At 38.0% G+C, this 27,614-nt stretch overlaps 1 protein-coding gene across 2 annotated transcripts in view; it reads left to right on the plus strand.

The window, feature by feature from the left end:
• The window catches only part of DMD (dystrophin), a 1,878,371-nt gene that overhangs the window by 661,032 nt on the left and 1,189,725 nt on the right, over nt 1-27,614 (plus strand). For both annotated transcript variants that reach the window (XM_054566574.1, XM_054566573.1), the window contains exons 25-29: nt 1,448-1,603; nt 5,842-6,012; nt 12,106-12,288; nt 14,761-14,895; nt 16,631-16,780. In XM_054566574.1, coding sequence (XP_054422549.1) covers nt 1,448-1,603; nt 5,842-6,012; nt 12,106-12,288; nt 14,761-14,895; nt 16,631-16,780 — 795 coding nt within the window. The remainder of the gene's footprint in view (nt 1-1,447; nt 1,604-5,841; nt 6,013-12,105; nt 12,289-14,760; nt 14,896-16,630; nt 16,781-27,614) is intronic.

Here is a 27,614-nt window from a genome sequence, read left to right on the forward strand (position 1 = left end):
TTTTTGAGCACAGGTCTTTTACCTCCTTGGTTAAATTTATTCCTAGATATTTTTTATGCAATTATAAATGGGATTGTTTTCTTAAGTTTCCCATTCTCATAGTTCATTATTGGTGTATAAAAATGCAAGTGACTTCTGGATATTTATTGTGTATCCTGCTACTTTATTAAATTCATTTATCAGTTCTAGTAGATTTTTTGTTTTCTTTAGGGTTGTCTATATACAATATCATGTCATCTACAAATAATGACAGTTTTACTTCTTCCTTTCCATTTTGGATGCCTTTCATTTTTTCTTCTTGTCTAATTGCTGTGGAGGACTTCCCGTACTATGTTGAATAAGATAGGTGAAAATGGACACCCCAGTCTTGTCCCCAATCCTAAGGAAAATGCTTTTAGTTTTTGCCCATTGAATATGATGTTGTCTTGGGTTTGTCATATATGGCCTTTATTATGTTGAAGTATGTTCTCTCTAGTCCCACTTTCCTCAAGGTTTTTATCATAAGTAGGTGCTGGTTTTTAGCAAATGCTTTTTCTGCATCTATTGATATGATCATGTAGTTTTAATCCTTCATTTTGTTTATATGCTATATCCTGTTTATTGATTTGCAGATGTTGTATGAACCTTGCATCCTCAGAATAAATCCCACCTGATCATATTTTCAATGTATTGCTGGATCCAGTTCATTAATCTTTTGTTGAGCATCTATGTTCATCAGGGATATTGTCCTCTAATTTTCTTTATCTGGTTTTGGAATTAAGATAATGCTGGCCTTGTGAAATAAGCTTAGGAGTCTTCCTTCCTCTTGAATTTTTAACATAGTATTCATTATACCATTGCCATGCAGTGGGAAGAAAATAATGTAGCCCTTTAAATATTTTTCTTTGTAAATACAAGCTAAAAAAGAAATCTACTTGACACAAAGCCTTCACACCCATCGTGCTATGCCAAATTGCTGCAATATCTTGTTTGAAAACCAAACTTTTTTCAAAAACCATAATGTATGAAGCCCATGAATTTCACACATTTTTCTAACAAGAGATATTAAATTTATTTCCTTTTGTTTCTAATCTGAAGTAGAATACAGATAATTCCCTACTTCACGCCATGAAAACCTGGGAACATTTTTGCAAGGCTTATAATATAGCTGAACCTTTTTAAAAATATATAATCTTTATTGTATTTTTCCATTACTACTTAGTCACCTTATATCCCTTCTATCCAGCAATCACCACCCGGTTATCCATGTCCACGAGTCCTTTTTTTTTTTTTTTTTTCTTTTTTGCTCAATCCCACCTTGCGTGTGCATCTACATTTATTTCAGACTTGAAAAGACAAAATTTGTGTGCAGTGTCATGATTTCTAACTACATGTTTTCTATCTGTATTTTATTTCTAATATGTTGAGGTAATTTTTTCAGCTAGCTTCAACTGAATTATTTCCTTAGCTTTTAGTTAATGATATTCAGACAATTCAGCCCAGTCTGAACAGTGTCAACGAAGGCGGGCAGAAGATAAAGAGTGAAGCGGAGCCTGAGTTCGCTTCCCGACTGGAGACAGAGCTCAGAGAACTTAACTCTCAGTGGGATCACGTTTGCCGGCAGGTACGCCAGGGCTCTTTCACTGTGGATCGCCCTTATTATGTAATTACCATTGCTTAGTGTCTCCCTGTACGATTGCCCTTTGTAAAACAGTTTAAAGTATGGTGTAGTCAAACTAGTGGATGCTTTAAAGCGTAGTTAATTCAGATTGGTCTTTGCATATAAAATACAGGATCCGGCAGAAATAACGCCTGCTTGACTGTGGCTGGTAGGGTAATATGGGCGTAATAATGTATAGTTTTAATTTGAATATTTCCCCTAAAATGTCATACCGTGTGCTTGAGTGTGATACTGTTATGTCACAGAATGACATCCTTATGATTTTGTAATAATAGGTTGTGTAATAAAAAAGAGCCATTGTTTGTACTGGACCCTATACTTTCATAGTACATATATTAAATGGTATATATTTATCTCCTTGGGGTCCTAAAATGACGTTCTTGACTATAACTGTCATATTAGGCATTAATTTGATTGAATGTTTTCTCCAGAACATAACTTTATGATAGTATTGTAATTAGATTTTAAAAAGATAGTTTATGCTTGTATGCTTGGTAAAGAAGTAAAATGAATGAATAATAATTTGTCATTCTGATTGTAAAGATTGACAAGTTTGACTTAAATTTTATTTCAATAAATGACCTAAGGTTGGGAAATAGTTAAGAAGAGCTCAGTGGAAAAAGTACAAAATAACTGTCCACTCACATATGAGTTCCTCCTATTTATACAGCAGGGTGTTTTATAGATATTTATTTTTGTTTTGAGATTAAATTATAGAAAAGTAAATATTGCATGCACAAAGAGTGCATATCCAATAGTTTCTGTTCAAAAGATGAAATTTTGACCTAAAGCAGTGATTACTTTTCAGCACACCAATACCTTGTTTGAAATTAATGAGAGGTTTCATTTTATGTGTATTAGAGTCAGGTTTCATTATTTTTAAGTAACCTTTCAGAGTTGAAAAGAAATCATGCCAAAAGGCAAAAGCTAAATTTGAAAAGGAAAATAAGTTAGAAAAGTAAAAGTCAAGGCAAGTCACCCAGCTAATACCATCACTGATAGATGCTCAACAGTTCTATTAACTCAGAGATGAGATAGCCCTGGGTCAGCTAGCTTGCATTCCTTTTCCGGGCGTAAGTCAGTTTGAGAAGGGATGTTCAGCAAAAAAAAAAAAAAAAAAAAAAAAAAAAATTACTTTGATAATAGATTATATCATTAATGTTTCCCTGGAAGGCCAGTATGAAAGATATTTGTTTGTTGGCTGTTTTAATGGATTAATACAAAGAACCAGCCACTTTATTTAGAGCATGGGAGAAAACAACAGCACAAAAATACACAAAGTCAATAAACAATAGTACTGAAATCTCAAGAGTTTTACATGTTAGCGAACTGTACTGTTAAAAGCATCTCTATATTCTTAAAATGTCCTTGATGAAGACCTTATTTCTGCAATAAAATGTACCAAGAATATGGTGTTCAAGGCAAGTATTGTAAACACATTAGGCTCATGCCTGATGCAAATTCCATAGCTCCCAGCCCCACCCTTCCAGAAGACCTACTTGGCAATCGCTAAGAACATCTTAAATGCCCTGACCACAATAAAAAGAGAATGGTAATTGTGTGAGGGTGATGGAAGCATTAGCTAATCCTATTGTGGTAATCATTTCACTATATATGTGCATTAAATGATCACGTTGTACACCTTAAACTTGCACAGTGTTATATGTCCGGTATGTCTCAGTAAAGCTGGGGGAAGAAAGTGGAGTAGGGAGCAGGCAGGGCACATGTCAGATTTACAAATTCTAGAACAGGAAACATGAAGGACTTTCTATTTTCTCTGCACGGCTGAGGCAGTGTAATCTGTGGAAACTGTGGGGCAGGTTGGGCAACTCCAGGGTCAAATGGTAGCACCCCTGATGTCAAAGGGTGAGGGGGGGTTGGCATTTTAACCCAAACCTTTTCACGGAAATCCTTCTAAAATATGAAATCACAAAAACATCTCTCTCTCTCTCTCTCTCTCTCTGATGAGCCATAGAGCTGCAGATTGTTAAAGTGGGAAAGGACCTTGGAAATCAGCTGTTGCAACTCTTATGTTAGTTACAAAGCTGAAATAAAGGGAAGTGAAGCGAGGCGCCCAGGTTCCCCTGACTCTGAGCTGATGCTCTTTCCAATACATGTGTGCTGTCCCCTCAGAGTAATTTTCTGCCTTTGTTTCCTTAAAAAAAAAAATCATGCCTGATCCCTTTTTTCTGGTTTAGTTTTAGAGCGTGCACTACTTGTTTTTTACAACAAGTCTTTGGCTGAGTTACATTAGTCACTCTGGGTATTATTGTCATTTTGCCAACTGCCTCAAAAGATTATAGCAGAGCATCTAAGTAAAAATTTAACAGCGTGTTTGCTTAGGCTTATTATAGGCTGATTGCCTATGCAAAATAATCTTTTTGCTTTAATTAGTATAATATGTATAAATAATGTTCTAGCTGTGTCAGAATGGAACATTTACATTTCAATAAATCAGGTACTACATTCACCTAGGAGACTAACGTAAAATAGTTATGATTTAACTAAATTAGGCTTAAGGCGGTTGTAGAGTATAAGAAAATTAATATGATGATGGCTCTGCACATATTTAGTATTTGGTAAAGTACCATTAAAACTTCGTTATACTAAAACTATACGTTACATATTAAGACTTTACAGTTACAACTCTGTTACTTAAAAGATAGAAGTCTAATCCCAGAGAGAAGAAACATGTCATTCTATAAGTTACTTTTTTAAGTTAAATGAGAAGCACCCATCTATGATCATTCTAATAGTGAATTGAGACTTTCCCTCAGTGTAGCATAACATGCCATTAGCATGCGTGATTTTCCTTTTACTTTAGATGTTTTAAGTTTTGCTGTTCCTCTGGTTAGTAAGTAATTGATTGTGTTGTTGAATGTTAGTAGTTTAGAAACACATAAAGCTTTACAATGCATTAAGTCTCCTATTACGGCAATAGTGTTTTGCAGCCTGGTTTTAATTAATTTATTTTTTAAAGATTTTATTTATTTTGAGAGAGAGGGGAAGAGAGGGAGAAAGAGACGAAGTGAAACATCCATGTGTGGTTGCCTCTTAAGTGCCCCCTATTGGGGACCTGGCCTGCAACCCAGGCATGTGCCCTGACTGGGAATTGAACTGGAAACCTTTTGATTTGCAGGCCAGCACTCAGTCCACTGAACCATACAAGCCAGGGCTTGCAGCCTGCTTTTCAAGCTTAAAATTCTATGCTGAACACCTTTCACTTCAGTATAGATGTGTTGGTGTCACATAGTATCCCTCTGTGTATGTGTATGTGTGTGTGTGTCTCACCATTAATTTAACTCATTCTCCATGAAAGCACATTTAGAGTTCTTTCCAGTATGTTGCTGTCTTCAAAGCTGACTTGAACATTGTACATGCAACTTTGTACTATTTGTTTTGTATAATTCATTCTTTAAAGTAGAAGAGTAAACTCAGATACATGAAGGTTAAAAATTTTAATACATTTGCCAATTTACTGTCTAAAAGGCTGTACTGTGTTAGATATTTCTCTCTTGCCAGATACAAAAATATTTGCTTTCCTACACCCCTGCCCAAACTGGACATTTTAGCTAATTATTTTTATGCCATTCTTACATATGAAAATGCATTAATTCCTTTTCATTTGTAATCCTTTAACTATAAATGATGCTGAGCATCCTTCCACATACTATTCTAGTTTCATTTCTGCAAATTTACATGTGTATGTCCTTTATCCATTTTCTATTTTTTTTCTGATTTATGAGGGGTATATGACTTTAAGTTCCTGTGATATTTGAAATTGTAAAACAGTATCAGAGAACACAAAGAATGATTACTTCTCTGTGTGCCAACATATAATATTTATTTTCCCAACTGAAATGCATTATGAGAAAATTTGTTTTTCTGTATTCTCGGTAGAAAAGCATTGCCACACACAACAGCTAAATTATAGTCATAGGGGAATCTGTTGATTTTTATTAAGTATGCGAAGTAAATGACTATATCTTATTTTAAGGCTTATATAAAATTAAGTGCATCCAATCACCATGAGTTATCTTCTCATTCATGCAAGCTTCCTTACTTCTTCATCTTTTCTATCTAAGCATTTTATTATTTCCAGACTGCTCAATAATAATATAATGATAATGTTTTATGACTTTTAATATTCATATTTTATTTGCTGCTTTGTTTTCTGGAAGGTCTATGCCAGAAAGGAAGCCTTAAAGGGAGGCTTGGATAAAACTGTCAGCCTTCAGAAAGATCTGTCAGAGATGCACGAGTGGATGACGCAAGCTGAAGAAGAATACCTAGAGAGAGATTTTGAATACAAAACTCCCGATGAATTACAGAGAGCAGTTGACGAGATGAAGGTAAAATAAACCCCATAAAACAGAGCAAAGGAAAAAAGAGAAAGATGCAACATTGCTTGAAATTGTGACTCTGCACAATGTGCTCTTTTCATGGTTTCATAGGAGAGGTTGATTTTTAATTAATTTTGCTTCAGGTGTGGTACAGACTATGTAGAATTCGTAAACTTTTTATTAACTTTAATAAATTGTGGTCAAAATATAAACATTGATGATCACAGTTTAGAACATTCCCCCCGCCCCCGCCCTTGAAATTATGTAGTGTTGAGAGACTGGAATCAGCTAGTCATACTGGCTGTTTGTAGGTGATACAAAATCAAATTGAGAATATGGCCAAGTATCATTGACATGACAGTTGAAAGTGCAGTCAGCAGGCTGTGTTTGTTTGGTAGTTTAAAGGGGTTTCTTAGGGCTTGAAAGTACTGAATATTTAACAGGTGACCTTTAATATAGATAAAAAAGGACTGAGTTTACATGTACTTCTCTTGAAACAAGAGGATAACAAAATAACGACGCTGATTTAGGACCAAGCAAACCGATACGTAGCAGAGAATTGAATCTGCACACTGGCATTTCAGTATGGCCTTGGGCGCATCAGTAGTCAGTGTAATCCTCCATCATGTTTAAATCATCTCGTTTCCTAACTTGCAAGTGTGGACTGAGCATTGAGACGTGCGTGTAAGTAAATTGCCTCGCTCAAAGTGGGCCCTGATAATTTGTGGCTATAATGACAGTTATTATCTTTACGTACTAGCAGTAACACACAGTCTAACCACCTCAGCCTCTGGGAAATATTGAGAGATATTTGTTTGCCTTGAGGCCTCATGACAAAGCAAACTTATTTTGGAACCAGACACTTTAAAACCTGTTTTGGCTCCTTGTCAACTGTGTAACCTTGGTGAGTTGCATAAACCCAGTTTGTGAACTGGGTGTCAAAATTACTCTCTTTCAGAACTGTTGGAGGGTCCTAATCCAGGGTCTGGCACAAAATAGATGCCAGAGCTAGATTATTGTTATTATTACCATTATTACTATTATTATTGATACTGCATAGTAATAAATTAATTACATATACTTTATTATGTAATTTATATGATGATTCAGTGGATACGTATTATAATTGATAGCAGAAAGTACTCATGTGAAATCTCAGATGCATAAATATCCAATGTATCATGGCTTGAGCCACCTGTAGAAAGTAAAATGAAAATGTAACTAAATCTATATTTGGATAAGCAGTAATAGTTTCTAGGGAATCAAAAACTGCAAAATCATTCTAATTGAATAACACCATGTATCATTGATTCACCAACAAATATTTATTGCAGGCTAACTGTGTGCCACATATCCTTCTAGGCACTGAGCGTAGTGGTGAGCGAGATGAAGAGCTACTTGGAAAATTGGAATTTGCATTTGGGGGGGAGACAATGAATGGAGAAATAAATAAACCGGCTTGAGATCATAATAGTTGGCCTCCAAAAATAAACCAGGCTTGTGAGATAAATAGAGTTCAGGTGGTAGTGGGAAGCTATTTTCGAAAGCATTGACTGACATGCAGGACGTTTGTGAGGAAGTGCATCTAATCTGCGATATGAATCCTAAGAAAAGGCTGACCTAAAAATAATCCTGTGGAAGCACATCCCCATGGGAGGGAAGAGCTCCTGCAACAACCCGAGGCTAATTGGGCAGAGAAAGAGGCCTACCCGCCCTGGGGAGAGTAAACCTGGATAATTGACCAGTGATGTTTTTGAGGGTGTCGGTAGGTTTCTGTTAACACAGGAGTTTTGGAGGATAGTGAGAAGTTTTTATTAAAAGTGAAATGGAAAAGCATAGGAAGCTTTCAATCAAATGGGCTGTATTTTAAATTTGACTGTGGGAAAGTCACCACTGTGAAGATTCTATCTTCACAGGATATGAGAGCTAGAAGGTACATTGGGAGCAAAATAGCCCACACTTCTCCGTGCTGTTCAGAAAACCGAAGTCCCCAAATAGGTTGAATAATTTAGTCATAGCCATTGGTTTTATCTATGGTAGAACCAAAAGGATTGAATGTATTAAGTATCAGCCTAGTCAGCCCACCCTGGCCCAAGCCATGCTATGCTATGCTGTTCTATCATATCCTGTCCTATCCTATCCTATCCTACACCATCCCATCCCATCTTACCCCTTCCTGTCCCCATTCCATTCCATTCTTTTCTACCCTACCCTATCCTATTCCTTCCCATCCCACCCCATGCTATCCTATCCTATCCTATCCTATCCTATCCTATCCTATCCTATCCTATCCATCATGTGCCACTCCTTTTGCCTTTCCCTTCACATCACAATCCCTTCCCAGCTATTCTCACTGCCTCTTCTAATACTATCTAAGTCACTGCCTCCGATTCCTCAGTAAATAATCAGCAGTCAGCTTGTATTCAGCTGCTTTGTTCCTCCCGGTCCCTTCCTTTGGCTCGGGCCCTCTGGCCCTCTTCCCTCTCTCCTTGCACAGTTGGCCTCCCTGGCTCACCACCCAGTCAGATCCCTTTTTTCTCTTCCAGTGCTGGAGAGCAGACTGTCTCATATTTTCCATTTTTGTAAACAATCTTTGAAATGAGTGGCCCTACCAATTAGTCTACATTGATTTGCATGTTTCGGTAACTGATCTAGCTATGAAACTGGTGCATTGGGGGTAATATTGAAAAGCAGAAAAGCTCAGGCAGCCTCTGGCAACAGGAGCAAAGGGAGTTGGCAAGAAGATCCCATTTCTTCTGTTTTCCGCCTGCCAGTCAAGGTAATGTCTTTCAGGTCTGGCTCACTATACAGAGGGTGGTGATAGTGCCTTGTCCAGGCTTCCGCCTGAGCTCCTGTTGAGAGCAAATTTATCTTTATTGTCAGAAGAAACCGACAGACCTACTTTTAATGTCTCTCCCCGATTGACTTGAAGGAAAAAAGTAGAAACCTCCTTCTGTGTCTTGACTTTGCTCTCCTGTGTTCTACCTGAGAATGCTAATGCTGTTTTGATCACTTCTTTTCCCCCTGGAAACAAAACTTTTCCGTTAACATAAAAAAGCCTACAGGGGGGTTTGAGATGAAATATCTTACCTCAAAAAATGTTTGGATGTCTGCAATGACTATATGCTGGAACTTTATATTAAACCCTTTATTTAAAAAAACCCTCTGGAACTTCAGTTTTAATTGTTTTCTTCTTTTCCTTATTACCACTGATATATATGCATTTGCTCTTCTCAGTTATCGGTACAGAAGTACTGATGATCACAATTGAGTGAGCATCAGAATCACTTGGAGAACTTGTTAAAACACAGACTTCCGGGCCCCACCCCAGGATTTCCGATTCAGTGAGGCTGTGGTGGGGAATGAGACTTTTATTTCTAAATACTTTCCAGGTCATGCCAAGGAAAAGCTAGAAGGAACCATACTTTGAGAACCACCGATCTGACATACTGGCAGTGGAAAGTATCTGAGCATATTATGGTTAGATTCAGAGATATGAAGGGAGCAAAAGCCACTGTTTGTGAGGAGGATTATGTCTAAACTGTACCGGTCATTTTAGTTACTTACCTTTTCCAACAGTGGAGAAATTCCTCATGATCTCCTTTTCTTTTTTTTATTATAATTTTTTAAAAATTATAGTTTACATTAAATATTGCTTTTACTAGTTCCAGGATTTCCTTTTATAATCTCTGAGCTTTTCCCAACTTCTAAGCCTGTTTTTTTTTAAAGAATTTGTCCTAAAAAACAAGGAAAGAAGTGTTTCTAATTCTGCATTTTTGGACAGTTCCACAGGTTGTTTGTAACTTGTACCAACTGTAATTTCATTTATTGGATCCACTACAACATGCTCCTTCTTCACCTCATGGAGAATTTGAGATGAGTTTAACATGCACTGTGAGGAAGAAAAGATAAAACTCCCAGATTGATTTACTTAAACTCTCTCAACCTCTGTTTTCTGTTATATAATGTGGAAATAACAAAACACATCTCACAAGCTTTTGTTCATGACCCAGCGAGGTAGAACATGCAGCATGTCTGACCTAGCACATGGCAGAACACACTGCGTGATTAATGGTTGTCAAAGTTGTTTGTAATGCTAAAATTACTAGAGCCAAGTACGGTTTGTGTAGAAACAAATCCCGTGCTCAGCAATGGCAAAAACAAAACAAACAAAACAAAAACAACCCCAACAAAAAACCCCAAACAGATTGACTCACAACTTTTAATTAAAAATTTCAATCCATTAAATTAAAATCCACGAAGGCAATCATTTAATTGTCAAAACAGCTCGTATGTGCCATCATATTGTATACTTTTGTGGCATTACGGGATGAAATCCACAGGCATAGGCTGATTGTATTAAAATACATAGAGGCGTTTACAGCTGACCTTGTCCATTTGCTGCCCAGATCCCTTTATTCTCACGACTTCACTGTATACTGGCCCAGCTTCTGCCTCTTAGAACCTGCCTTTCTTTACCTGACGGCTCTCTGGGGCCACTGAATCCCACTGTTCCCACCTGTGTGCCCAGCTCACGTACTAGGAGGTGAACATTGCCCCAGCGGCCTTCGACCGGGGATGGCAGATGGTATCTAAATATCTCAGTGTCCTTACCCTTGAGTGGGACTGCCCTGAGTCATGTCTTCTCCAGAGCTTCCCAACAAGATTAAACTCTGGTAACCAACAGTAATTGGTGGTTATAATAAGTATAACTTATAATCTTTATTTCCTTTCCTCCCTCCATTCCCCTCCCAGTATTTCCTTCACATCAGACATAAACTACTTATGCTTGGAAGCTCATCTCAGAGAGTTGGCCTTTGGAGTAACCCAAATGAGAGATTCAGTATGTGTGTATGTGGGGGGCGGGGGGGGGTGTGTTTGTATTTCTAACGTGTACACATTGGAAGCTAAGGAGTGTAAATACCTTCTCTCCAACCAGAGAGCAATGGCGATACTTCTACCATTCAGACAAGTTGGATTTATTCCTTTCGGTAATGAGGGAGAGTGCATGCCCCCGGGAACCTGTGTGCACAGCATGGGGCTGTGTGGGTAAGAGAATGTTAGGGAGAGCCTGTCGTAGGAATTGAGTCTCTGAGTTGGTGTTCGATGATTTGAGGGAGGGCTTAAAGGTTTTGCTTTGGATTGCGTGTCGTCAGGGAGTGGGAATAACTTTACGATTGGGTATCTTCGTAACTTCTCACTGGGAGGAGGGAAGGCTGGAGGGAGACCGAACGTGTAATTGGTAAAGATGCAGAGGTAGCTCCTATTAACCAGGATAGGGGAGTGTTTGGTATTATGTGGCTTGGACAAGTTTTGCGTTCTTGTCTGTATTCTAACATGATGATGGAGTGGTGGTGGGGTCATGATCTGAGACGCTAACACAGTAGCCTCGTCTGACATTGATATTCTGTGCAATAGTGTATCTTCCACACTAGAGGACCGAGGTGTGGCTGTGAGTCCCAGGCTGGTCCTGTCACGTCAGGGACTGCTGTCCTCCTCCTCTTTGTCCTTTGTGTTGGCAGTTACTGAGCAGAACTTCCTTTTATCGGAATATGGCCCCAACTACCGGATGAAGACTTTTCTATATTAATTATCTTTGGATTTAAACAATATTTGCACTGATTTCAGTATTATTCATCCATCTAAGTGATTTCAGTTGTAGACTGTGAGATATTTTTGAACTTGGTATTGAAATACTTATGTCTTGTTTCATGTAGATAAAGATAGGGAAATATATATATCCACAAATACATACCCACATACAGATTACTTTTTCAACTATTCTGATGAAAGATCTGTTATGTCCTGATTATGATGTTTTTGTCTTTCAAATTCCCAATTTTAACAAAAGCTAAATTTAGGGAAGTGACTGGAGTCAGTATTGGATTTCCTTATATTAATCTCATTCTAACAGAGGCGTTGTGGGGAAGGAACTACGTGATAGAGGGGAATGTGGGAAGTGGGGGGTGGGCAGGGGAGAATAGCGGCGGGGGGAATGGAGAGAACTGTAACTGGAGAACAGTAATTTTTTTTTTTTTAAAGAATGCATTTTGGAAGGGCAGTCTCTGTCTTGGTATTAACAGAATATTCTTTATTTTTCAGAGAGCTAAAGAAGAGGCCCAGCAAAAAGAAGCCAAAGTGAAGCTCCTGACGGAGTCCGTGAATAGCGTCATAGCTCAAGCTCCACCTGCAGCACAAGAGGCCTTAAAAAAGGAACTTGACACTCTAACCAGCAGCTACCAGTGGCTCTGCACCAGGCTGAATGGGAAGTGCAAGACTTTGGAAGTCAGTTGCTTTTTTTGATTTTTATCAATTACGAGTCACCTTATGGTCACATATGAGACATAGTGATTGCGTAAGCACATGAACTCTGGTATATGAATACTTAGGCTCAGATTTTTCACTTAGGCACTTATAACTTGTGACGTGGGCTTAACTTGTATACACCTATCTGTAAAATGAACATAAAAAGAGTACCTGTATCATAGGGTGTTGAGAAAAGTAAATGAGGTATTCTGTTTAAAGTACTTAGCCTAGTGCTCAGTAAATGTGAGCAGCTATTATTCTAACTCGTCTTCTTACTATTACTATTACTATTACTATTGTATTATTTCTGACCCAACCTCCCTGTGCGCCTAACTTGCCTCTTTGTTTCTGCCACCTGGGGATTTTTTGTATTTGTTTCATAGATAAGCTATGAATTTGAAATGTTTCCCTTCATATTTTATTCAGCATTTCAATATGGCTGACGCAGCGTGGGACATTACCCCATCAGCTCTGTTTTCCACTTGGAAAGGAAGTTTCCTTTTTTTGTTTGTACCCTCTTCAAAGTCAATTTCAATTCTGTGATTTCAAAGTAATTTTAAGTTCCAAACTGTTAAGCTTAACTGTTATTCTAAGTGGCTTTCAGCTCCAATTCAGGCTGCAGGACTATATTTTATTTTGCCAAGGTGACCTTTAAAGCCTGTACATTCAGCCTCTCCAGCTGTGTCCTTCAGATGCATCGAGGACACAAGAGGCCATCCATCCTGATGGTTAAATCAGCAAGGTAGTTCATTACCTCAATCTGCACCAAAGTTAATAAGACTCATTACCAATTGCGTCTCCTTATCTTCAAAGCTCTAAAGTACCCTAGGGGATTGAAGGAGATATTTATATTTTCCCACTGGGATCTTTGCCCAGAAGGAAGACAGCCTGTAGTCCAGCAGGAGCTGGAAATGACCCACATTTAAGATTTCTATCATCTTTTAAAGCAAAATACTTAATTTCACTTTTTCTGAAAAACTGTATGTAAAACACCAAGCCAATGTTGATAAACTGGCCAGGCAGGTTAGACTTACAGTTTTCGTCAAGTAGGGAGGGAGTGTCTTCTATCATTGGCCAGGGCTAGGAGCAGAGGTGAAAATACGGCGATTCGGATAGAATTTTAACTTCCCCCAAAATAACACTTTCTTCCTAACCTTCATTTTTCGTAGAAGTTGGGGTGGAGGGCAGTGCTGTAAGAGGTGGTGGTAATTGCACTCTTGTATTTTTTGGGTTTCCTGATATTTATAATTTCAAAGCTAATGGAAAATGACTTTTCATATTCTTATCCTCCACTGCATCTTCCTTCATTTGTCCTGACAAACATAACCATGATCCAGAAACTAGCCTTTATTACTCTTTTGCTTAAAAATATTTTATCACATACATATGAATTCCTAAACACTATATTGCTCAATTTTGTTTTGAGCATTACCAAAAATGGTAACCTATACTATATAGTTTCTCATGTATATATCAGTCATCATGGTATAAACATCTCATTGTAACCCTGACTTACTTACTCCTGATTATTGAGTTTGAATGTATTTTCATATGTTTATTTGGATACACATTTATCTTTTTCTTTGAAATACTACTTCAGGCTTTCCTTCCCTATCCCAGTATCAGAAAAATATTCTTCTATATATTCTGGTAGCAATCTTAAAGATTTGCTTTTTAGGGTATGAGTCCTTCTGTACGTTAATCAATTTTTTCAATATATATCACAAGCCATGTAAAGTAGCAATACTTTACATGGTCACATGTACCTTGGGATAGGTAGTAGTCATATTTGTGATACTATACCACAAGGAAATAATTTAAAATATGAAAAAATACATACACATAATGATGTTCACCACAAATTTATAAGAGCACACAAAAATAAAAATGATATAACTGTTAAGTAAATGTTGTTAAAGAGACAAAAAACCATAGACACTTCAATGTAACCTTAGGTTTTCCTTAAAAATGTCTTCTTATTATTACAGAAAAATTGTGTGGTATAATGTTTAGTGAAAAAAGTGCTGAAGTTAAATCCATACTTTAATTTTAACTATCAAATTTATATGTGCTGAAGTTTCAAGGAGGTCACAGAAAAGTGGTAATAGTTGATGTGTTGGGATGTTGGGTTTATATATGCATTTTTAGGTGTGCTTTTATTTTTCTGTTTCCCAGACAGTAGTGTTGATGAATTATTTCTTTATTTAGAAAAGTAAATCACTGAACCTTGAATTTATTCATGGAATAAAATATTTCCTTAATGATTTATAATTATGGACATATTAAGTGATCAAAATGACTGGTTGCATTTTCAATTATCTACTGCAAAGGAAAGGTGAACGATGTAAAAGAAATGCTATATTTTTAGAAGTTTTAAAAATGGAAATGCCAAAGCCTCATTGTCACTTTTCTATCGCAATATTTCATCTGGGATCTTTCTCTCCTTCTCAGGAAGTTTGGGCATGCTGGCATGAGTTACTGTCCTATTTGGAGAAGGCAAACAAGTGGCTAAATGAGGTGGAATTAAAACTTAAAACCACTGAAAATATTCCTGGTGGAACTGAGGAAATCTCCGAGGTGCTAGATGTAAGTCGTAAATTAATCTAACCAATGACAGTTTTGAGGCATTATCGAAAGATGTCAAGTACCAAATAACGAATTCCAAGAACACCACACAGAGAATCTCGCTGCCATTCCTCCTCCCCCACTGGCACTTTGGAGGAAGCTTTTGTTTCCTTGAAAAACCTTCCAGTCTCAAGGTTTTAGAAAGAATTTAAATAACCTCTTAGAGAGGATATTTGCCTTTTGCTCCCTCACTAAGTTCTATGTTGACAATTTTTTTTGCCTGCTTAAATCTACTACAGACCTACAAAGCAAGTTGGAATGCATAATTTTCCTCCTTTTGGAGTAGGGCTAAAGAGGATAGTAATGTAAAATATTATTTCTAGTTTAAAAGCTACGTTTATTGTATTGGGACACTTTTTAAAGTATTGAAAACCATAAATTTCTACCTTATGGAATTTTTTGAGGTATTAAATGGACATGCTTTGATATTAGAAATATGTCTTTAACATATTCATACATTTTAGTACATTCCAAATTTTAGTATTGTCTCAAGTTCTGTTTTGAAGACCTTTAAAAAGTAAAAGTGAAGCAGTTTGCATGCGTAAACTTCAATTTATGTGAACTTCTGCCATTCAGTTAATACATTTTTTTGTACTTTTGCATACTCCTTTATATAAAACAAATATATAGTTTTGGCACATGTATTGTATGCAGAGCCATACGTGGTTCATCCCCTGTGTAAATATGCTAAAATAAGGTGTATAACTTAATCAAAATGTGAAAATGCAAAATGTTTCCTTAGACAAAATATAATTGGGATCTTAGAATGTCACAGCAGAAACCTGGATGGCATTGTATCCAACTTTCTTATTTTCACAAGAGAATTAAAAAGCTGAAGAGGTATCAAAGAACAATGGGAGAGGTCCCACATGGACTCTAATATTGGCCCTGTCCTACTTAGAGATGTTCATTGACCAGACATTCCTTATGAATAGTAATGCAGTGCATCTTCCAAAAACGCAAAAGCAAACTTACACGGCATTAGTGAAAGGAAAGTGTCCAAAACAAAGCATGCGCCTTGTAGCTAGTTATCCTATTAAATGATTAGATGGAAGGACCTCATTCTCATTTCTGTTGGCTCCCAGTCCAAAGATGGCTGCTTTACCTCTAGGTGTGTAAAATGTGCGAAGGACAAGGGACAAAGGGTTTTCTTTTAAAGAAACTGTGCCTTTTTTTTTTTTAATCTGGGAAGAGAACCTCTTGAATTTCTACCTACATATGCTGTCAGTATCATCTCACATTGCCATCAGTAGCTATAAGAGAAATCGAGTATTTTACTTTTCCAGGTTTTAGGGTAGAGGGCATCAAAGAAGGAGGTAGCTGTGAATCGTGTTTCAGTGCCTCATTCCACAACCTTGCCGTAAGCCCAGGAAGATTTACATACAGCAACAAAATACAGGGTGGGGCAAAGGTAGGTTTGCAGTTGTGAGTACGAGGAACCCAGAGTTTATTCTTGTATTATTATTTATTAATCATTGTATTCTTCTCCATATGAACAGTTGCAACCTACTTTTGCCCCACCCTGTATTATTTGAAATAACAGCGATCTTTCATGTCTTATGATCCCAACTCAATATTGTTTTAAATTGTTTATGACTTAATTTCATGAAAATCAGAAGACGCCGAGCTTTTTGTATTAATTCAATGTATTTAGAAAAAGAAGAAAAAACTAGTAATTATTGCAACTGTGTTTCAGTCACTTGACAATTTGATGCAACATTCAGAGGATAACCCGAATCAGATTCGCATATTGGCACAGACCCTAACAGATGGTGGAGTCATGGATGAACTGATCAATGAGGAACTTGAGACATTTAATTCTCGGTGGAGAGAACTACATGAAGAGGTATGATGATGAGAGTGAAAAATCCCTTTCAACTGATCTGCATAAACCTCTAGCAAATACTTTTAGGCTCCTCAAATAAAATGAGGAATATTTAAATACTAGCTCAGCTTCCATGTTTTAGAAACTGTCACGTGCTAGACATGGCTGACATATTTACATGTTTATTCTATCATTTTTGTCTCAAAAAAACATTTTCAAGTAGGGGTTTGTACAGGAAACTGAGACATAGCAAATATAGTGACATGCTCACATCCACAAATGAGTGAATAATCTGGTGTTCAAATTCAGGCCTTCTTTGATTGCAAAGTTCTTTTTCTTACACAGTTAAGCAATATGTGTAGGTATTCTCATATCTGTCTGCCTCTCTCTGTCCGTCTCGTTCTGTCTGTTCGTCTCTTTCTCTATGAACTTACATACACACACACATTTGTTATGGTCACATGTACTCTGTTAATAATACATGTGATTCTCTTAGTACCCAAGATATTGGATACCGTTTGTTCTTCTCAAATAATACAAAAGAGTTTTTATAGTTTTATATTTAAATTTTTACACATGGTATGCATTTTTGAAATGAAAATGAAAAAATAACATACCGTACTTGTCCCAATCAGACAATGTTTGGCATACACCGTCTTAAATCAAGAGTGGATTGTCTGTCAGGAAGAAAGAAATAGCTCATGATGAAGTTTAGCTTCTGACCCATTTACGAGGTGCATCTGCAACATGTAAGACACTGTTCTAAGATTTGTGGATAAGTAAGAAAAAGTGCCTATCCTTTGTTACTTACAGATATTGATTAGCTAAGCAAAAGCTTCTTGATTTGTTACTGTGATTAGGACACAAAAACAGATAATATATTTCTAAACAAATAATATACTTACAAGGCGCAAACCGTTGTGTTAGAACTTACCACAGAGCATTGGAGAACACAGAAGAGGTGCACACACCCGTGCGGGTTGGCACAGGAAGACTTTGGGAGTAGCTTTCCCTGGGCAGATGCCGTGTGAATTATTGTGAACATTTACAAGTGAGAGTAGGACACAGCCAACTGGGGACATGTGGGTGGGCAATTCCAGGCGGGTGGACACCAACACATGCACAGAATCGGAAGTGTGAGGGTGACTCCATATGCAAATCTGCAGACCTTCTGGGTTTTCCGGAGCATGAAATTCAAATAAGGGGGGTAGCTAAAGGTGAGACCGAGCCAGTAGGCATGAGCAAGATGGCCGAGGGGGATCTATGCCTCACAGATAGGATGGTCTGCAAGTGTGCCGTCAGGGAGCCACCCAAGGGGGTCAGATGTAAGGGAGAAGGAGAGGAAAGATGCCACGACGGGATTGCATGACCTCTGAGTACCCGTGGGCAGGGGGTGGTGGAAAGAGAGGAAGGGGGATTGCAGGCCGTGAGACACAGGAAGTAGCGCTCTTTTTAGCTCAGTTGAAGGCAAGGCACAGAGAAAATGAAAAAAAAATGTTTGGTGAGCCTCTAGGTTTCTGTTTTAGGTGATTGGGTATCTGAATTTTGTTATCAGCAAGAAACTAGAAATTAGAGAAATTATTGAGAAATTAGAAAAAAAGCAAGTATGGAGGCAGACGATCAGGTGTCAGTTTTTACCCCCTGTGGAGCCTGAGGCACCTGCTTAAGGTTGTCACCAACCAAAAGCCATCCGCGAGTGAAGCGCTTAAATGTTGGTAGTGAATCTGGGAGATGATACCAACAAGGACAAGCGAGGGAGTGAGGAGAGTGGGAATGAGAGGTTGGAAGGCCGATGAAGGAAGGGTGCTTTTAACATTGTGTTCCCACCCAGCTCAGTCCCACTGGGGGCTGTAAAGTAATCATGTAGAACGTCCATGTTACAGAGCACACTGACAATTGCCCCATGATCTAACAGAAGCCGGAATGCTTATCCATTGATTGTTCTCAATCTCCGTTTGAGGATTGCCCTTGGGTGCGTAAAATCCCAGGATATTCTGGGCTGCCGAATGCAAGATAACTGAGAAATACGGGTGCTCAAGGGAGGAATCTAGCAGTATGTGCAGCAACTGGCCCTGAGAACTTAGGTGGCCTCCGGGGTTATGAGGTTAAAGGGCCACGTCGCAGGGCCCCCACTGGGTTTGCCACAATACTTACGGAGCATCCAGGTGGGGCTATCCCATAATCCACTACGAGAGAGATATCCAGCCCCAAAGTTAAGGAGAATGATTCACACTAGTTGTACATATAGGGGTGTGATCAGGCTACATGCCAGTCACAACTGTAGAGTTCATGAGATCACTCAAGGAAAACAAAAAGAAAAAGAATCATGGACATAATTTAGGGGTTATAGCCCAAATCAAGTTTTAGGCAAAGGATCCAGAGTCTCCAAAGGAGATGAGAAGACACGGTCAAAGAGGCAGAGGAGACTCCAGTGAAAACCAGGGTGCTGAGGAGGAGCAGTCATGAAAAATATGTCAAATATAAGAGCAAGGCCAGGTAAGAGGAAGACAAAAGTGGGCATCCCCTGAAGGGGACTTGGGGGACTGGGTGGAAAAGGTGAAGGGATTAAGTACAAGTTGGTAGGTACAGAATAGTCACAGAGATGAAGATTACAGCATAGGGAATATAGTCAACAATAGTGTAATAACCATGTATGGGGCCAGGTGGGTACTTGAACCACTGCGGAGATTGCTGTGTAAAGTATATGATTGTCTAACCACTATGCTGTGCCTCTGAAAGCAATACAAAATGGTACTGAATGGGAACTGTAATTGAAAAATAATTTTCCATTAAAAAAAACTTTGAAAAAAGATGGAATTGGGCCAAAAGGACATCACTCATGACCCCGACGAAAGCAGTGTTGACGGAGTTTCCCCAGGAGAAGAGAGACTCTGGGGACAGAGCATTATAGAAGACAGTAGAGAGAAAGAAGGGAGGAAAGCAAGTGAGCAGTGTCCTTGTGCAGAGTTGGCTGTGAAGGGAAAGGAAGTTCCTAGGTGGGGATGGTAGCTGGAAAGGTGTGTGGGAGACCTTTTGTTAATTAAGTGGGTGACAAGTTCGATCATGTTTTGAATTGAAAGGAAAGAAGTCCTGAGTAGGACTTTGTCCAATCCTCAAGAGAAGTAGGTGGTGGCGGGGCAGATCAGAGTGAAGGTGTCAGCAGTGAGCCCCCAAGAAATCCTTCATCCTGCCACTGTCATTGTGGAGTGGTCCCTTTATCCATATCAGTGTGGAAAAGGGGGATTCCAATCAGGCCCTTGGCATTTTGTTCTTCTGGCACTGTTACTGGACTTAAGTTGAAGTAGATATTCCTAGGTGGCAACTAAATCATAGGTCATTTCAATTTGTATTTTGACATGGAATTAAAGCTTGCTTTTATTATTTGTATGTTAGTGTCAGGAGAGAAATTGTAGTTCAAGCAAAAAATCAAGACACATTGTAAAACCAATGTTGGCGAGGCTAAGAAAAGACCTCAATTTTAATCTTTGGCTGCATTCAGAATTTCTCTCTTCTGTGCTTAGGAATAGATAACTCTCTAACATGGTCTTGGCATCAGCCTCATTTACATACTACTCTTACAAACCCTTAGTATTACCAACACTCCTTATGTGTTCATATTTCAAAGGCCTTTTGTGTGGAACCTGGTGTTTCTCCCAAATAAATAATAATTCAACTCAACAACAAAATTTTATTGAACAACTACTCTGCTATGTCCAAACTGAGTGGTTAAAACTTTGAGTATTGAGTCAGAAAAACTTGGATTGGAATAGCCCCTTGTATTAGACACTATCAGACATGTCACAGAAACTACACAGAAAGTTGCATAGGGAAGGTTTAATACCAATAGCTATGACCTATTTGCTGGGAATTAACTTTTAAGAGAGAATAGAAGGGAGCTCAAAAGAACACCCTACGGCTGAGGAATAGGACCCAAGGAAGGGACTGACTTGGAAAGCAAGGAGATCTACCCAAGGCAGGGGTCTAAAACCTGTTTGGAAGGAGTGTATTTCCAGCCTATGAGAGGGCAAAAAAGTTCACCAGGTTGACCTGACCCAGAGCTCCTACATAGTCAGGGTCTGAAGATTGTATGACGGGAATTTGGAGGAAGGTGCTCTCAAAATTCGTAGAGAAGTCACCCATGGGGATGGTATAGAATTTACCAGGAAATCGGATGGGGTGCCCAGTGGGTTTGCTGGGAAGCTGTTTGCAGTAGGTGCTGCTGAACTTGGGAAAACCAGCTGGGGCTTTCAGGAAGCTTCCCATGGACTCACCACTCATGCTGAACTTGCCACTGGGACACCCAAAGAACTTGTCAGAAGACAGTTGTAGAAGGTGCTGCCGAGGTTTATGGGGAGGGAGTGGGGAACAGACAAGGTGAGCTCCACCGGGCAGCCCCCAAGCCAAACCAGGGCCACAGGAGCAAGAAAGAAGTAAAAACACAGAGGCAAGGAAACATTTACCTCCCCCAGTGTCACTCCAGCACCCTCTACAGACAAAGCTTAGCATGCCAGCTGGCAGAGAGATTCCAGGATCACCAAGAGGTCATTGTGCTCTCTTGTGAAAGGCAATAAAATTGATGACTGGCACATCCCTCTCACCTCACTGGCTTTTCTACCAGGGCAATATTTTCAAGCCCCCATACCTTATTTGTGGTAATGTCCTGTTTCATTGAGTTCTCCTGAGAACAATGAAAAATACTGCATAGAAACTGCTTTCTACAGTGCCAGGAACATAGTACATATTCAATAAATGATCAGCATTTTTATTTTTACAAGGCTGTATGCTATAGTATTGAATACATGCCTTCAAAGCACACCCCCCACCAAGAGCATGGATAGACAAATACACATATTCCAGTGTGAGAAACAATGAAATGGACCCGCCTCCATCATTTAAGTAAAATGCAGAAGACTGACGGAAGTATTAAAATGGGAAGTTCTGCATTTCTACTTCAATGATCAATTAAGCAGAATGCTATAGTAACAATAAATAAACTTGAAATAAAGAAGCTTGAAACCACTGTCAGTCCCGGCTGTGGGTATAGAAAATACCTAGGAAGTAATTTGGCAAGGAAAATATACCACCTGTGAGTAATTTGGCATATAAAGCATATGCAGTGTGTTATAGCTTTGATGAAAACCACGTCATGTTAGAGATAAGAGCCTTCTCAAATTCTGCTGTGCTTGTCTTTAATAAGCTGATGTGACTTTAAAGATATGCCGTTGAGTTAAAACGATGGGTAGTAACAGGGTTTTCCTGTCTCCCAGGGTATAATCTTGGTGCTTTGATCAATTCCAAACTACTTAGGTAATAGAGACACACCTAATAATGTGTTAGCTAAATAAATCGTTTTCATGTTCCCATAGATAATTTAGTTGAAAAGACTGGTGTTTTGATACAATGTAGATGGAGCCTTCGGATAAATTATCGAAGGGTATAGTGAAATAAAATAATTACAGTAACAGAGGTTTTAAATTGATTTATTTTTTAAAAAATCCATGCTGTATGTTAGATTGCTATAGTCAAACATCCTGAATTTTGTTTAAAGCCATCATTTTTTAAATTTTCTTTGTTGGCTAAAGCAAAACCAGTTTTTCCCTTAATAAAGAAAGTGCCCTTTCACTGGAAGGTGAGCCTCGGTCCACTTTCTTCTCAATTAAACGCCTATGTCAGAGGTTTGTGGATTTTTTTTTATCGCCTACCTAATGTTTCTTATAGATGCAATTATGCAGAGCAAAGGTAACATTCAATTGCCTGCTAAATCAATCAAACAGCCAGAGTTTTTATTGCCTATGAATATTTAAAAGAGATATGCTAGATCCCTTTTCTAATTTCAGAGTGTGACTTTGCATTCAGATAAGTAATAAATTAGTTGCGCTCCTTCAACAGGCATCTTTCACTCTTCATAATCATATGGCACTATATTTTCTACTCACAGTAATGAGTTGAAAGATGGTTATCAAACCAGGAAACAACTCCAAAAATCATACCAAATCATCTACTTTTTACAACCCAGTACAGAGTAAGCAAGCTACAGAAGATGTGTTAGTGGTACAGCAAAATGCATAATAATAGCAATGTAATAGTATAATGGTTACAAAGGCTCAAGCACTGCTGTGTCTGAAATGAATTTTCTTATTTGTTCATATGATAGCATATGATATAAGGTCTTTTCCATGCCTATTTCATAGACGTGGAAAGGGTATTAAAAGCCATGAAGCTAGCGAGAGGCTACTGAGCATTTAGACCCAATTTTCCTTGTGCTTTAGCTTGGGCACATGACCATTTGACCGCAATATCTCCACTGTCAGTGGTCCTTTCTTTATATTAAAATCAAAGGCTGTCTGCACTGGCCTGTGTGGCTCAGTTGGTTGGATGTCCTTCCTCACACCAAACGGTTGGGTGTTCAGTTCCCGGTTGGAGCACATACCTAGGTTGCAGTTTCATTTCCTGATCGGGGTGTGTATGGGAGTCAGCTGATCAAAGTCTCTCTTGCACATTAATGTTTCTCTCTCAGTCTCTCCTTCCTGTCTCTCTAAAAGCAATAAAAAAAAAAGTCCTCATGTGAGCATTAAAAAATAAAATAGAATCGAAGGCTGCCTGATAAGAAGTGAATAGTACAATTAAGCAGTGTTCCAATTTCTATCAGCTTAAGATAAAAAGTATTATGGATGACTAATTAAAATAAAACATTCTGAAGTCTTAAATGTTAAAATCACACATCTTGAATTCCAGAGCCTTCATCAGTTCTTTTGATGAGTGATTATTTCATCTTTCTTGTGTTTCTGTCTTTTTCATAGTCATCTATAAGTCCTTTCACCTGACATTATATACCAGACAGAGTCAAAGAGAAGAAGAAAAATCTAAATTGGTTAATTCTGTTTCATTTGAGACTTTGATGATAGGTAGCTTCAGGGACCTATTAATTGTTCCAGGTAATATGACATTGAGTTCACTCAGTGTCGTGGCCTACCTTACCATAGATAGACCAGGATAGACAAATACTGATTGAAGGAAAACTGTAAAGTAATCCAGGAAAAGAAGAGACAGTATATTACTCATGAGGTCAAACTTTTATTAGAAAGCCATTTGTCAAATTAAATAATATGATTCTGTGAATATACTTACATCTTAGAAAATATAAATCTAGAATAAAATTAATACTTATAGCCACTATCTATTGAATACATTTCTCTGTCAGTACTTGTGCTAGAAAACTTAAGCCTCACATTAGTTTTATGAGGTAGATTCGATTATCTCACCTCACAGATGATGGCACGGGGCCGACTTCCATTCTCAGGGGCAAGGCAGGCTGAGTATTCAAAAATGCCCTCCGCAGAACGGCAGGATGCTGGGAGGTTCACTCTCTTGTGAGGAAGCATGAGTAAACCTTTGAGAGCCAGGACAAAAAAAATAATGGAGGAAACTGAAACCGTAGAAGTAATGCAACTATGAGCAGTGACCCTTACATCGCCCTGGGGTTAAAAACTAATACTAGCAACCCAGATTTTGCACAAATTAAGACATTTGATTGAAGTGAAATCTGAGCCTCAGGCTCAAGGAGACTTAGGGAGCTGAACTAAATCCTACATATCATGGCCAGGGGATGATGGTCTGTGTATCTGTAGAGGGCGCCAGTACAAAAATATGCCCATCCATCTTCCTGCTCTGAATCTAGAAGTAATAGTAAAAATAATTATAATTACCTCTTCTGAAAATTTGTGACTGTAGGTCTATTCTTGGGAGGCTCTCTATTGGAGTGTATATTTCCAATAAGGATCAAGGAATCCCTAAGACAAGAGATTAAGTTAAAGTAGTTCCTGGGTGGTGGCACCCTAGAACTAGTCAAAATCCAATTCAAATTGTTTAGAAAGAAAAATCCCCTGAGTATTCTCACAGATTAAATTCAGTAAAATTTGAACTCATGATAAAAGAATCCCCACAACCACAAGAAGACACACCATCATGAAGTGATCATGTACAACACTTAGCAATTTAGAGCAACTTGTTTACCATTTCAGATATTAAAATTGCTAGTTGACTAGTGTACAATAAATATGTAAATTTTTGAAGAAATAAATGATACTGAAATTTGAATAAAGAATAAAACACTAAAAGTTGGTGAGGGAGATTGGGAAAAGATCAAAGTAAAACTACTAAAATTAACATTCTAGAACTTAAAAAAATAATGGATATGTTTAATGTATATTAAAGAGTTGAAGAAAAATGAGTTAAGAGAAAATTGAAATGTAATATGATGTACTACCAGAAGCTAAGAAGGAAGGCAAAAAAAAAAACTGAGTAGGAAGGCAAAAGATACCAGGTAGATTATGAATGCCTAATTTATGTCTTATGGGAGGTCGTGAAGAAGAGAATAAAGAAAATGGATCAGGAGGAATATGCAAATGATATTGAAGAAAATGTTCCAGAGCCAGTTACAAAATTCAATTAACCAGGAAGCACAGTATGTAACACACAGAATGCATAAATAGAAATCTGGTCTTTAACATATCACAGTGAAACTGCAGAATTCCAAAGACAATGATAAATCAGCAACCAGAGAAGTGAGGCAGATAACCTTTGAAGGAATGAAACTTAGACTGACGTGAGACTTCTTAACTACCACAAACAAATCAGAAAATTTAAAAAAAAATAAAAAAAAACCCAACAGGGGAATATGTTCAAGCTGTTGAGAAAAACATTGCTATCAGCCTAGAACTCAAAACCTAGCAAAATGATTTACTAAGAACAGTGGGAATATTAGATATTATCAGAGAAATGGAAACTGGGATTTTACCCCAGCAGACCCTTTCTAAAAGAAAGTCTGCGATGCCCTCCCTGATAAGAACAGATACGAGAAAGATGATTCTGTCAGCCCTGTAAGGATCTAGCAAGGCGGCCATTTGCAAACCAGGCACTGAATCTGTGCACACCTTCATCTTGGACTCTTAAGCCTCCAGAACTGTGAGAAGTATACGTGTGCTGTATCAGCCACTTAATATTTGGTATTTTGTTATGCCATCCCAAGCTGATTCAGACAGGCTGAAAAAGGTAAGACCTTTTACCGAAGTTTGACGCAAGTTGTACAAGAGGGAAACTCCCATGACAATTTTACTCATAAATATAGAAGGAAAAATTCTGAGGACATATTTTGGCAAGCCGGATCCAGGTGTATATAAAACAGTTTTTAAGCTTGAACATTTTCTTTCTACGCTCACTCCTTTTGATATTTTATGGAGCATCTTCGCTTTAAATATCCTTTATATGCTAATGATTCTCAAAATATCAATACTATCTCTAGTACAGACCAAAGGAAGGGTAAATTTTACAATGCTAAACCTGGTTCTATGCAGTAATTCAAAAAGAAAAACTGAGAGCCCCTGATGCTCAGCAGATAGTAAGTAAGCAAACAGGCAATATTTATTACATAATTGGGTTAAAACAAAGGTTTGTGAAAGACGCTAACAGATCGAAGTGCACCTTTCGCACACTTCCGCTTACCATTCCATGGGATTGCCGTCACTTTCGCACCCTCCTCGAGGGGTCCACAACAAAGAGGTACCTGAGGCAAATCTCTTCATGAGACTTGTAGCAAGTTGGTCCTCCAGAGTCATCTCTCAGGCATCAGAATTCTCTTTTCCTCCTTTTCCACCTAAAAAAGCAGAGCAAGTAAAACAATAACACACACTCATAAAAGAAAAAACAAAGTTTCTCCCATTCCTACTTCTGGATCCCACAGCTGTTGGAAGAAAGGCATTTTTTATGGTCTTAAACCAACTCTTGCTATGTTGCGAATTAACTTTCTCTGAACTATTTCTTTACGTAAGTAAACCCCCCCTTTTTTTTTTTCAATCTCTGCATATATCTTTTTCATTCGTGGAGTGTGTGACCGAGAAGGAAATGGCAGTCAGTGTAGGATGGGAAATTTTGGACAAAAAATTTTGTCCTTTGGCCTTGTTTAACTTAACGTAGATTATTTTTCTTCTCTCTTTCTTTGGCTAAAAAAACGTTTCATCCTTGCATTCTACTAGATTTTTTTTCTGGTTCGGTGGCAGTCTTCCTGTAGTGAGAGAGTATGTTTATAATTTAATGCTTCAATATATTATGTGCTTAAATAAGTATTTGTTGCTGGCTAGAAAGCTTAACTGTAAGGGAATTATATCTTTATAATAATTTTCTCAGGAAGTCCTGTTTTAATAGTGAAAACAACCACTTTCCTAAGGAGCTTAACTATCACCTCTTTCATGAAATAAAAATTGTTACTAAAATTAGTAAGTATAGTAATGATGTATAGCCCCATTAATGAATGGTGATCTGTAAAATGTTATTGGGATAATTTGTCTAGGTTTTTCTCTGTTTTTAAGCCTGCATTATATTTTAAATACATTTATGAGGGGGGGAACCCAACAAAACCAGAATCTATTTATGAGAAGTTATATATTTATTCTTACATGTTTAAACTTCAGTCACCTTCAAAGTACTCTCCACCTGATACAATACACCTATTGAGACTTTTTTTCCACAGCTCAAAACAGATTTTTTGAACTTGTTAATTTTGATGTATTTTAGTGCTTCAGCCATACTTTGTTTCACCTCTTCCACATTGGCAAGATATTTCCCTTTGAGGACTTTTTTCATTCAGGGGAAAAAAATGTCGCCGGGGGCAAGATCAGGTGAAGAGGGAGGGTGGTTCATGGGGGTCATGCTGTTTTTGGTTAAAAGCTGCTGAACACTCAGTGCGGTGTGGGCAGATACACTCATAACTCACCCCTCATGAAATGGGCAAAAAAAGCATTGAAAGAGTCTTCAAAAAAATTCACTGAAGCCAAATGCAACCTCTTACAACAATGTCAGC

Source organism: Pteronotus mesoamericanus, unplaced genomic scaffold (assembly GCF_021234165.1).
Source record: "Pteronotus mesoamericanus isolate MK-2021 breed Mesoamerican mustached bat unplaced genomic scaffold, CSHL_Meso_final contig_173, whole genome shotgun sequence".
NCBI classification, from domain to species: domain Eukaryota; kingdom Metazoa; phylum Chordata; class Mammalia; order Chiroptera; family Mormoopidae; genus Pteronotus; species Pteronotus mesoamericanus.